This window comes from Melanotaenia boesemani, chromosome 7 (assembly GCF_017639745.1).
Source record: "Melanotaenia boesemani isolate fMelBoe1 chromosome 7, fMelBoe1.pri, whole genome shotgun sequence".
Lineage (NCBI taxonomy): Eukaryota > Metazoa > Chordata > Actinopteri > Atheriniformes > Melanotaeniidae > Melanotaenia > Melanotaenia boesemani.
In genome coordinates, this window is record NC_055688.1 from 13,628,765 (window position 1) to 13,641,755 (window position 12,991).

Genomic DNA, 12,991 nt, shown 5'->3' on the forward strand with positions numbered 1-12,991 from the left:
ATAAGAAGAGAAACTGATCAGATCATCACCTCACTAACCACCCTATGGTCAACATAGGGACAGTCAAGACAGATGAAGACAGAATTCAGAGCACTTGTTTGAATGACCCTTTTCCATATTGCTTAGGATGTTTGGTTTGCAGATAGATTCATGTTGAACATCATGAGGCCAAACAACTCCTTCCAGCTGTGAATGTCCTGGAGCACATATGTCAAACTGGTCCAGCAAAGGGCCGTGTGGCTGCAGGTTTTTGTTCCAACCAAGCAGCAGCACACCAGATTTGACTGATTCAATCAACTGATCTCAGTCTTCAGACAGCTGATTGGTCAAACTGTGTGCTCTTGGCTGGCTGGAACAAAAACCTGCAGCCACACGGCCCTTTGCTGGACCAGTTTGACATGCCTGTCCTGGAGTAACACAGTCAGAGTGTGGACCTGTACTCTGCAGAGCATCATTGGAATACCCTAAAACTAGCTGATATTAAAAGCAACCTTCAAAGGAAATATGTTTCAGGTGTGAAGAGTCATTTCCAAGGTGACTGTAAGTTGCCAGGAATACTTCAACCAAGTACTAGAATTAGAAAAAAATATATTTTTTTTACTAAGTCATTGTAAATAATTGTGTGGTGACAGATAAAAGAAAACTAATTAAAATAAGTTAAAAAAAAATAATGTGGAAACTCAAGAGTCTGAATAACAAAATGGACTAAATATGTTTTAGAATGGTTTAACATTGCTGTGATTTTTTATCAGAGCTTTTCAAACTGTTCTTCTTTTTCAGCTTCTTGAATTACCGTCTTCATTTTCCATTATTGAAAGAGCTGGGAGGCTGTGTTGATAATCAATCAGAGCCTGGCCTTTTGTCGTTTGTAACCATTGTACTCTGAGAGAAAGCATCAAAATTTCATGTCAGTCCTCACAGCTTCTAGATGGAGTTTTAAATTGTACCAAAAGGATAGAAAGGTGAAAGAAGGATTCAAGTAACAGTTTGCATTTTAATTCAACCTGAACTACTCTGATACCTGCAGGGTCTTTACATTGCTTCTGTTAACTTGATGCCTATATTATACTTGCTATGTATCTATGGTACATGGAGCATGTTGGTTTAATTCCAGGGCAGCTTTATGAGGTGAGATTGAGTTAAACTACCACAGGGATTAATCGGTCTCTTTAATCTGTCTGTGAAAACGTTTTGCACTTTGACCTTAAGGATATGCAATTGTTAAGTTTTATTATATTGATGGCACTCAAAGCTTGAGTTTGCAAAGACTCCCTCCAGAGGAGCTTTGCTGAACACCAACAGAAAAAGAAATTGACATAATTAGCCTGTATTTCTGAAGAGAACTATGTGCAACAACTATTTGCAAACCATGCAGTACCAATAAAAACTACCAGTGGACCATAGGCAGCTTAATCCAGATTTATATTTGGGCTCTTAGACTTGCAGTCAGCCATTGTTGTTCTTTCAAGAAAGGGAAAATGGATTTTGTCGGCACCTGGCACCAACAAACCCATTCTAAATTGCCTTGCAGACACTTCTGTTTAATTGCTGGCAGTTAATATTTGTGAGCATCCACTGCCAGCCTTAATTAGAGTCATATTTCTGTGAGTACACATGGGAGGTCTGCAGCCTAATCTCACAGACCTTCCCAGTAAAGAACGTGGTTATTTTAAAAATATTTGTCCAGATTCAGATCTAGTGAATCACACATTAATCCCAATGGGGAGCCTGCATCCAGGGCTTCAATAGAGCTTCACTAAATTTTGACAAAACAGCTTACTGTAATCCCATGAAGTTGACAGTTGCTGGCCATTGCATCATCATCAGCCAGCACTGTCAGTATTTCAATCCTTCCTGAGTGGCACAGCTGTGCAGTGCGAAGGCCTGTTTGTGCATCTGCTTTTATGTTTCGTTCTTGGGATGGTGACAACAGCTACATTTCAAATATATATATATATATATATATATATATATATATATATATATATATATATATATATATATATATATATATATATATATATATATATATATATATATAATGCTTTTTTTAAAATCATAAAACAATTTAAAAATACATTTTTTGAAGGCATCTTTCAAAAAACCCCAACACACTGAACAATGAATAATAACATAGAAATGAATCAAATCTGAGCTGAATCTTAATGAATTTTAATGCTCAGTGTCTTACCCTGGTGGGTTTTAACCACGTGGATAATTAAACAGTGAAATCAACAATTTATTGCAAATGAAACTTATTGAAATAAATTTAAATACTTTTATTAATGATTTCTTCCTCCCATTTCTATCAAAATATACTTCTGGGTTTGAACTAATCATGCGTTCTGGGAGCCTTAAACCACATATTAATTGATGCTGTACAAACTGTAGTCAAGCCTCAACTAAAAATCATCTTTTGATCTTTTGACCTTTTTTATCTCTTGATTACTTAATAGATCAACAAAATACAATGAAATGTCCATCAATAAATTTCTTGGAAATTTGTTTTGCTGTACTGGAGCATTTCTAGTCAGGCTGGTTGAGAAAATATTCTTCTTACTGTTCAATCAACCTTGTTGTGTGTGCACCAATTTCCACCAATTTCCAACTAACTTTTAACTAAATCAGAACAGAATCAATATATATATATATATATATATATATATATATATATATATTATATATATATGTATATATGCATATTATAAATACACTTACATACATATAAATTCATGACATTTAAGTATCCTTCAAGTTCACCTCAAGCTGTCATCCATGTAGTTATTGCAAATTGTCAGTCAAAGTTTTTTTTAAACAATCTCATGCTTGAACATTGCTTCAGCTCCTGGCTGAGTTTATTCCAAACCCTCACCCCACTGACCAATACGAACATTCTCTTCAAGGTTGCTCGTACGCTCCTGTTTCTGAGGTTAAGGTTTTCCCCTGTAATTATACCCCCCTCTTTATCTGGTATGTTTGTTCCTGGCTTTATACATTAACTGTGTTGACTGAAATTCTGCCAGATCTGGGAACTTGAGTTTTATTGTGGTGGGTTGCTTTCATGTTAATATTTATTTGTTTACCTGCTCTGGGACCGCAGATAGAAATTAGCCAGTGCCTAATCTGGTACAGTGCATCTTTTCTCCTTTTTTAATGCACCCCTTCGAATAAAAAAAAGAAAGGAAGAGAGCGTTCAAGTTATAGTTTGCTAATACTTAAAGACAAGAAAATGACAAGTGGGATTTTTCAATATACACAAAAAATGCTGGTTAATGTTTCCTCATGAGTCATCCCTAATGCCTTAAAGCTGTGACTGAAATAAACCTCTAACTGTCTTACCTCTGCTTTTTTCTCGACAGATCCCGTCCCAGGTATGGTGTTTCTTGTTTTTGTTTGCCTCAACAAGCAGTCATTGCATCATTCTTTTCACTCTGTTCACATAAAGCCCACAAAGCTAGCAAAGTGCTTGCACCATATTGGATGATGCAACAGTCCAAATCTCACCCTTAAACTGAGATAACAGCTTCTATTTATATTATTGTTTTCTTTTACCACAAAACGTTACTGGAAAGGAAGTCAGCATTTATAACAATTTAAAGTATTTGTTAATCTTATGCAAGAGTATATTTTCTCGTTTTAGTTAATGGTGGACAGATATGGCAAACGTTGTTGTTTTGTATGTCAAAGTCAGATTTCTTAGCTGCACAGATCAAAACAACCCACATATGAAACTTAAGAGTAACAATATATCATCACAATGAATGAAGGGTTTCTAAAATAAAAAGATTTATTAATGCCAGTTTTCAATTCTGTGAGCATCAGAAATTAAACAGCAGTCATTTTCATCGTTGCAGGGCATATGTAGAAATTACAGTTGCAGAAACCTTTTAAATATAGAAACAGAACAAATAAACTTGCGAGCTAAGTGGCAGCTATGTTTTTTTCATATAATTAAGAATACTGACCCTTTAATGGGAAAGAGCATCTTATTTACTTACACTGCCTCTATAGCTTTTAATTCTAGGCAAAACTGTTTTTCTGATGGACTTGAATACAGAAGAAGGAATTTCTTCCACTTATATTCACATTGTTTTCCTCTGAAGTTGCAAGTTGCTTGGGTGGAAACTTCTTTTTAAAGCCTATGTTTTTTTAAATGCCTTGTCAATGGTGGATTTTTGGCATCCCACAAGGTGGACCTTCAATGTCCTTTCAAAGGTGACCCAGCTCTGGCAGCTTTATTAATTATAGTTTCTTGAGGGCTATGGCCCATTTGTAAATCCACCTCCACCTGCCCTTGTCCGCCTTCCTTCAGAGCAGTCCTGCCTGCGCTTGCCTGCTCTGTCTGCAGAGAGCTGGCTGCTGCTGATAGCCAAGGTGAGGGTGGTGAGGTGGGGGAATTGTGTCGACAGCCTCTGTCATGGCTCGTTCCACTCCTCTGAGTTTCATTTCTCTCCCACATTCATTTTTCATTTAAGAAGGTGACACAATATGGTCTCAGCCCAAGGGGCCAAAACATACCATCGATTTCCCTTCATATTGTGAAGCTCCGATGCTTCACTCATTCAGAGACTATAAGTTGAACAGGACCGACTCATCAACACTACATGCTAGTAAAAACAATGCCCGGCATTCCCACCATGTCTGCTGACACTTATGGTTAAGGTAAATGTGAATTCTAATGCTTTAAAGCTCAAGATTTCACTGATCAAACTGATCAAAGTATATTCCCTGAGAAGGGATAAATTGTAATGACAGTGGAGACACAGTTTTCCAACAAAAGAATGCCGTGTTCAGTCATGTGAAATGAGATGCAAGGAGACAGACTCAGTAATCTTAAGAGCAAAAGTTCACACTTCTTAAAGATGTGTGAATTATTTTTTAATGCATGCCATGAGTTAGGAATGAATATGTTTTGGCATTTGGCCTTCATCATGTTGGGTAGCACTGGTGAAACCTCTAATGAGGGATGGAGCAAGCTCACACCTGAAAAGCTGCTGTGCATCACAAAGCCTTGTACAAGCTTTTTTTTTTTTTGTTAAGTAGTCTGGAGAGATTTATGAAGGTTTATATTGAATTCATTTAGTTGGAGATTAAATTATTGCCTTTATTATACATCGTTTTGTTTTTCCTTCAGTTAAAAAACACATCTTGGATCAGTTTTAGAAAAGAGGACCAATAAAGGATCTCTCTGCTTGTACTGATAACAGTAGCGAGTCAGTGTAAACCTAAACAACTCTTAGTCACGGATCAGCCATAACGGTATGACCACCCAATTTTCAAAAGCACCCTGATCCATCAAAGCATGGGCTCTTCTACACCTCTGAATGTATGTTGTGATATGTGGAACCAAGCTGTCAGTAGCAGATCCTGTGAATAATGTTCTGTTTTTTTTTTTTTTTTCCTTCTTTTTTCCTTCTTTCACAGCAACTTGAAGGACAGAACATTCAGTTCCTCCTTAATGTATCCCACCCACTAACGTGCATTATTGTAGTGAGAAAATGTTTTTCATTTCCTCTCTCAGTGGTTGCAAGGTTACGACTGAGAAGTGTATCATTTGCTGTAGTCCGAGTGATTTTCATTTTTAATGAAGCTACAAACTATTTTAGTATTAGGAAATCTTCTGTCTGATGGAACAAGCAACCTGTGAAATTACATTTTAACATGTTTATATTGTATAAAGTCAAAAATGGGAATCGGATTAAGAAAGACTGGAAGTGGGAACAAAAAGAGAAACCTGAACAAAAGGAATTTCCTACTGCAAGCAAACAAAAGTAATGACAATGATGGTAAACAGACATAAACTGTAAACAAAATTGCAGCTAAAGTTTTCATTTGACGGAATTTTACAGACCAAAGTGAATGTTGTATATATGTCCTGATACAATCTGAAAAAAACAGCTACAAAACTATATATTACTGAAAGCAGAAAAACATGAAATAGAAATTATTATTATTATTGTTTACTCTTTACTTACGTTTTTTAGAATATAAAATTATTCCTAGGCTCTACGTAAAAAAAAAAAAAAAACCTGCTGACAGTGTCTTTTGTTAATGACGCTGCAGCGTGGTCCTAACAAGGTGGCAGCTATTTACTCTTTGCCAGGCGGAGCACACCATCAACAGGCTCATTAGCTTTGGGGGCTTCTCTCTGTAATGCAGCATGAAAAATTTATTCTTCTGTTTGCTCTTCTACTTTATCCTTTTATATTTTTTGTGTTCACTGGCTTAATGATCACAAAATGGCATGAATTCATCACGTTTTAGTTGTCTCTGCATAATCATGCATAGGTCTTGGTGTTTTTAAACAGGCCACATGGGAATGTGTTGTTGTGGATCATACATTTTAACCAAAGGGTAAAGCATCATTTAGTCGTTTTCAGGGACATTCAGGCCATTTTAAATGTGCAGCCGGGGTTATGTAGTTTTATGTGTTTTTAAAAGTATACGCATTAATTTCCACAGTAATCACTTGTAGTCTCAGTTCCAGTCCATCATCTCACTTTCCTCTGAATGAGGAAAAATGGTTCCTGTCAGAAAGCCATTATTCTTAACAACAACTTTGATAGTTGCTTTTTTCAGTCTTTTTTTTCTGTAGCCAAATGACTTTACCTTGTGTCTTAGACTGATTAAAAACTGATCCACAATGGGCCTTTTTTATGAATCTGACAGTTTCCATTTCCTGGCCTCTGAATGATTCCCATCTGCTCTGCAGGAATGCTGCATTTTCATTGAAACTGTTCATTTCCAGCTCTTACTGCCTTCATGCAAACTGCTGTTTATAATTAGTATCTTTTTTTCTCTCTCTAAGCAATTAAACCTCTTTCTTTTCTGTATGTTTGGTAGGATTTTGGGGATGATGGCTCATTGTACATCACCAAGGTGACCACAACCCACATGGGCAACTACACCTGTCATGCTGATGGATATGAGAAACTGTTTCAGACCCACATTCTTCAAGTGAACGGTAGGAAGCTTTAACACACATTTTGTAGAAGTAATTTTGTCATCAACTGCTGTACAGCACCTGTCTTTGTAAAAATATTATTACAATAAGATTTACTGTGTGATTTGAGATAGTTTCTGCTCCCTTACATCATGCGCACTTCAATTTAGTGACAGAGAAACATTCTGACTGTGTGGTGAGACTCGTAGCAGTCTCTGTCGAAGCAGCTGGAGAACAATGTGACAGCCTAAAAGAGCTCACAGTGAGGAATCATCTAAACCTTCAACTTGCCATGGCTTTATAGAGCTTTACTGCAGGTTTCATCTTATTTCACCTGCTCACAACCAGGCAGCAGATGGGTGCAGTTAGAAGCTGCTCTGTAGAGCATTTAACAGCTGAAGATGCAGATATTTCCCCGACAGCTGGTACAGGCCAAAGGGAAAGCTAATAGGAGAGTGTGTTGTTGCATGTTCGATATCCCTTTTGACCAAATTATATATTTACAGAAAGAGACAGACACAGACCTGAAGATTCTTTCTCCCTTTCGTGACTCCTGGTCAGAAGATGACAGGCAGGCAGCTTTTATTGTTGGTACAGTTTATTTATAAGATTAGTGATAATTACAAAGATTGAGCATTTTAAGCACATGTATGTGCTCCTGCAGATGGTCAAAAAAAAAAAAAAAAATACCCCATACTTCATATTTCCAGGGTATATCCTGTTTCTTTCTCTATTGCTCTGTTTATGACCCTTATCTTACAGACATGGGCAGAATAATCTTCCACACCCACTCAAATCTCCCAACACACATACAGCATTTTCATAAAACATCAGACTGCTTACATATTTAACCTTTCTCCAATTACAGGTTTCTTTTTTCTATTTTTATCAGTCCTCACTTCTGCCAACATCTGTTATCTCAGCTGTTTTAGATGAATCACAGTGACCTAAACATGCTAACATGCTAACCTACAGGTCAGTCTGACATTTTACTGAACTATGCCCCTCTGCTGATCTTTATTTTCCCCTACAAGTGCATATTTCCCTTATTTACTTGGTGATGAGGAGCTGGATCAGCATAATTCATGAGATCACGATAGAGTAGATCTTGTCAGGCTACAAGCTGTCAGTCAAATGCAAAAGTTATAGCAGTTTCCTCTGCTAGAAGCTACGGGCAGGTGTTAGATGTTGCTACATAAGCTGTTCTTACAAAGGTAATGGTTCTGCATGCAGCTATTGGCTCTTTTGATTGGTTGAAATTCAATCATGACTTTAACAGACAAATGCTTCATCCTGCTGGATGGTTTCCAGTGAGGACTTCTCAGATGGTTCAATGAAAACAAAAATGGACTGTCATCTGGGAGTGAAAGCCAAATCCAAATGAATATACCGTTGCTCAGTATTTGTTGGTGTTTTTTTGCTGTATCTATTAAGCAACTCTTTGCTGCCATTCATGATACAGTTAATTCTGGGTTTATATCTGGACACCAAAGAAATTATTGGTGTTTTAGCTGTTTACTAAAATGTTCTTATTATATTCTTAAATACTAATTATGGGTTTAAATGGACAAAAATTGAGAATTACAGGTGTCCAAGACGTTAAGCCTTATTTTCAAGGTTCAAGGTTAAATTGGTAAAATTATAAAATGATAATGTTACTTTTCTTTTTATCCTAAGCAGACAATGATTGACTGGAATGTGAAACTCCTGGACATCACCACACAAAGGGCTCTTTCCTGTGTGATGTTTTGACAGGTCTTGACTGCAGCTGTCTGCAGTTGTTTGTGGATCTTTCTGCTTCTACCGCTGCTGTCAGCAAGTGAACTGTAGTTGAGTGAGTTTGCCATTGCTGAAAATTTCCTTTTTTTATTTCTTTTTATTAACCTTATTTCTTCAAGAATGTACAATTATTTTAATCATTTGGCTATGAACAAAAGAACAGCAACAGTTACTCATCTGACAGCATGTTTTCAAATGCCACTGTAACATACACAAGATGGCCAACAAACACCTCTTTTCCATCCTCCTTAAAATAAAGAATGAAGTCATTATTCTATAGCAGCATGCCTCCACCTCTGGCTTTTAAAACATTTCCAGAACAGAACAAAAACTACATCACTGTCCTAACATATTGTTTATAGTCTACTCTTTCTTGGCTCAGCATTTATTTATTTAGAATATAACATCCTGTCCACTGCTGAGCGTATTCCAGCTCTCACCACTTAAAGGGAAATGCGACCATACTTGGATTTAGCACAGATGTTGGGTAAAACTTGACGAGTTTTGCTCTGCTTTCTTTAATTGGTTCTAGAATGTCCATTTGGTGAACAAACCATGTGAATGTTGAAGTAGTGGCAGCATGTAGAGGACAAAGGTGAAGTGCTGGAGCCTGAGTAAATGAGACAGTTTTCCTCCATCCTGGTTCTAATGAGCTGGATGTAAATAAACCACTATGTGTAGTCAGCGTAGAAAGCTCAAGATCTTCATTACATTTGACAGACAGCTGGTTCATTATCATTTTCTAAAAGATTATTCAGAGGTTAATTACACTGATATTCAGACCTTATATCCAGTATTGTAAGTCTGGGCAAATCTCATGAGACTAATGACTTTTGGTTGTAATTAATAGTGTAACTTCTTGATGACCTTTTTACTGAAGGCTGAGTTTTATATTCTTAGTGTGGGTGAAGTCTCTTAGGGCCTGCTATCACCCTGACATGCTGAAATTTTCTACAACTCAATTAGGAAACAGCTGAAATACACCAATCTTGAGAAAGTACAGTACATTCAGAATTTTGCCCATCATCACAAAACAACAACATTAGGACAAGATCAACACAGATTGGCCGTTATGATCCTTGACAGCTGAGGTAAAAAAAACATTGTTTATCTTGTTACCGTTGCACCTGGCAGTGGGTGGGCAGAAAGTAAACATTCTGTCCTCGAAGATAATGTGGTAGAAGCAGAAAAATGAGCAAGTGGGACAATTTTGAGCGACTTTGACAAAGGCCACAATGTGATGGCTGGGTCATAGCATCTCAACTACTTCAGCTTTGTGGGGTGATCACAGCCTGCAATCATTAAAGATAAGGAAGCGTTAAGGCGGGAAGACATGGTCAAACAATTATACCTCTATATTCAAGCAGTACATGGTATACATAAATATTTACTTTAAGTATTTTAAAGGGTGCTTTGATTAGTGTATTTGGGGCCAAAGCCTGATTTTAGTTTCATACGTGTAACTTTCATACAGGCTTAGTAAAAAGGTTGTGAATCTCAGCAACCTTAAAATCAACTCTGCTAAATCATGTATTCATGAACTCTGTCGCTGTAACAGGTAACTTTTCTGTTACAGTGTAAACATGATAATGACTAAATAACGTAAACATCCTGCGACAGCTACACTTAGCTGTGAAGTCATGTTGCATTGTCAAACTTCATCTCGGACCAGTGGAGTCCCTCTAAATATTTAGAAAAAAGATCCCATCTCAGATAATGTGTTGATATTAATAAAACCTACAAAGAATACTGGATCAATTTTAAGCTGTAATACGACTCAGAAATTCCTATAATGACAGCAGATTCAGCTTGTTTGACTGTGTTCGAAGAGCAGGAGTAATACTCTGACTTCTCCCGCTGGAGCAGGACTGTTTCCATCTTCAACTCCCTGGGAGAGTTAAAGAAAACCTTCATGTTTTTGTCTGATTTTCAGCTGGTTGGCATGTTGTCCAACACGTGCTCCCTGTCTGCTGATGGAAGTGTGATCACCTGTGTGTGCGTGCACATGTCTGTGTGTGTGGCATCAGGGAGGAACTCCACCACGGACACAGGCAGCTGTGACTTGGTTTCATGTCTATCGGACAAATAACATCAGACTGTTTAGTTTTTAATCAATAAAAACAGTGTAAATCTGTTCTAGAGGAAAGGGAACCTGAAATTACTTCTGTTGTGACTTGGCGCTGTATAGAAAACCAGATCAAAATAAATGAACTTGACCTTCTTTTGGGGGCTGTGGGTCTTGTTGGAGGGGCACTGAATCATAATGACACTAAATGCCATTGGAACATATTTGCTGTTTTGTCGTCTGATTCATGGATATTGTAGAGATATGGATATTAGAGAAAATACAAGCTGTGTGTATATAATCAGTGACATAGTAAATATTTTATTAATCCGTATTGGGAATTTGGCCTCTGCATTCAACCCATGTCTAGATTCCCCAGAGAGCGCTAGGCCATGTTTTGGCACCCGGATAGCAGTCTTGGGGTTAAAAGCTTTGCTCAGGGGTCCACAGTGGTTCACCAGTCCAGAGACTGGCTATGGTCCTCCAGGCTCCAGCTTTTCTGACTACTAAGCCACCACTTCCCACAAATATATAATGCAAATATAACTAAAGCTGTTGAGAAATAGCTCAAATTGTGTGTGTCAGTATCTAGATTCTGATTAGCCATGTGCTAGTTACTTTACATCTTTATGAAGATTCCAGTTAGCTGTGTTTATATAAACTCAGCTTCTATTACACATAGGTTCCATATCTGCCATGACTTATTTTAGACACACAGAGATGAAGGGGAAAAGGTGATGGCTACAGCTCGCTGAGCTGTTCTGGCAGCACTTTTAAATTAAATAAATTAACCACAGCTTGTGCAGCAGGATCCTGTCTGATAGAAAAAACTGCTACAACATTTCAGTTTTCTCTGGGATTAATAAATATCTTTCTTTTCATTTCATTTGTTGTGTATGGGGGTGGTTAGCTGCATATGATCAGGGTATCCATGCTGATGGTATTAGAACCAAAATATTGAGCAATGGACAAAACTAGTTATTTATTCATTTATTTACTTACTTACTTACTTACATCATGTGCATCATGAGCATTACTTTCCTGGTCACTGTCAGCTGGATAATACACTCTAACACACTGCAGAAATGGCTGAAAATGAAGATGGAGGTGTTTACTCAACCTCCATGTACTTTATACTTCACACCAGTCAAACATCTGTGGGATGTACTGGAGAAAAAGTCCAGTCCACACAGGACTAAATTAATCTGTTACTGATTACTTGGAACCAGATACCACACTGTACCTTCAGAGATTTAGTGGAGTCAGTGTCTTGATGGGTCAGGCCTGTTTGGTGCCATACGGGGTACCAACTCTGTCACTGAGGCGGTTATAATTGTATGACTGATGGATTTGTATGTTCAGAGTTTGAAGAGCTGGTTACATTTAGACAAAGTACATTTACAGTAGCTTTTAGATGACCCTGTGGTGCACATTGAGAGGAGAAATGTTTCTGCTTTACTGTATAAGCTCTGTGTAGTATATGAGGGATGAGGGAGTTTTGCTTTTCATCCCTTCTCCAAAAACCTGACTCATCAAAAAGTCCTTCAGATTGTTTTTACTCAGCATCTTGTGGATCTTTTTTATATTGTCATTGACAGCTGGCGCCCATGTTTTGTTTTGGTTTTTGTGTGTGTGTGTGTGTGTGTTTTGCTTTTTTTCTTTTCTTGTAGTGACCCCACTTACTCACAGGAATCAATAAAGTTGCATCTCATTTGTTAACTGTGGCTGCAAAGTTTGGCCCCTCTTAAAGTCCCTTTAGAAGAAAACAAATGGCTGTTTGGAGTAGATTAATGAAAGTCTGAGTCGAAATGTACAATACACCAACTGTTTGTGCTTTCAGGACTGGAATGCTGCACACACATTGGAAACATTAATTAAGGTATAAATTATTTGTAATTTGTTTTTGAGATCTGCAACAAATGCAGCCACAGGCACATTGCTTTAGTGCTGTTGTTTTATTGTTGCCCATTTATTGTACCCAAACATGTTTTGATTGTTAAAGCTCCTGTTTTAACATGGTTTTGAGCTTTGAGGCTTGCTGTAGGCATCCAACAAAGATGCATCCTTCTTTTCTGATCCCTGGCCTTAAGGAATTATCCTCCTAACCTGAACAGTCATATTTCTTGTGGAGGAAAGTCAAAGGTAGAGGTGGAGTCATAGTTATCAGAGCTTAACTGTCCCAGCTCTGGTCCCAAATTCTGTAT

General features: G+C 37.5%; 1 protein-coding gene across 2 annotated transcripts in view; it reads left to right on the plus strand.

Moving 5' to 3' along the window:
* fstl5 (follistatin-like 5) overlaps window positions 1–12,991 on the plus strand; it is a 198,387-nt gene that overhangs the window by 147,703 nt on the left and 37,693 nt on the right. Inside the window, exons 8-9 of one of the 2 annotated variants that reach the window (XM_041990334.1) lie at window positions 3,360–3,371; window positions 6,844–6,964. In XM_041990334.1, coding sequence (XP_041846268.1) covers window positions 3,360–3,371; window positions 6,844–6,964 — 133 coding nt within the window. The remainder of the gene's footprint in view (window positions 1–3,359; window positions 3,372–6,843; window positions 6,965–12,991) is intronic. The other variant, XM_041990335.1, reaches the window with a different exon arrangement.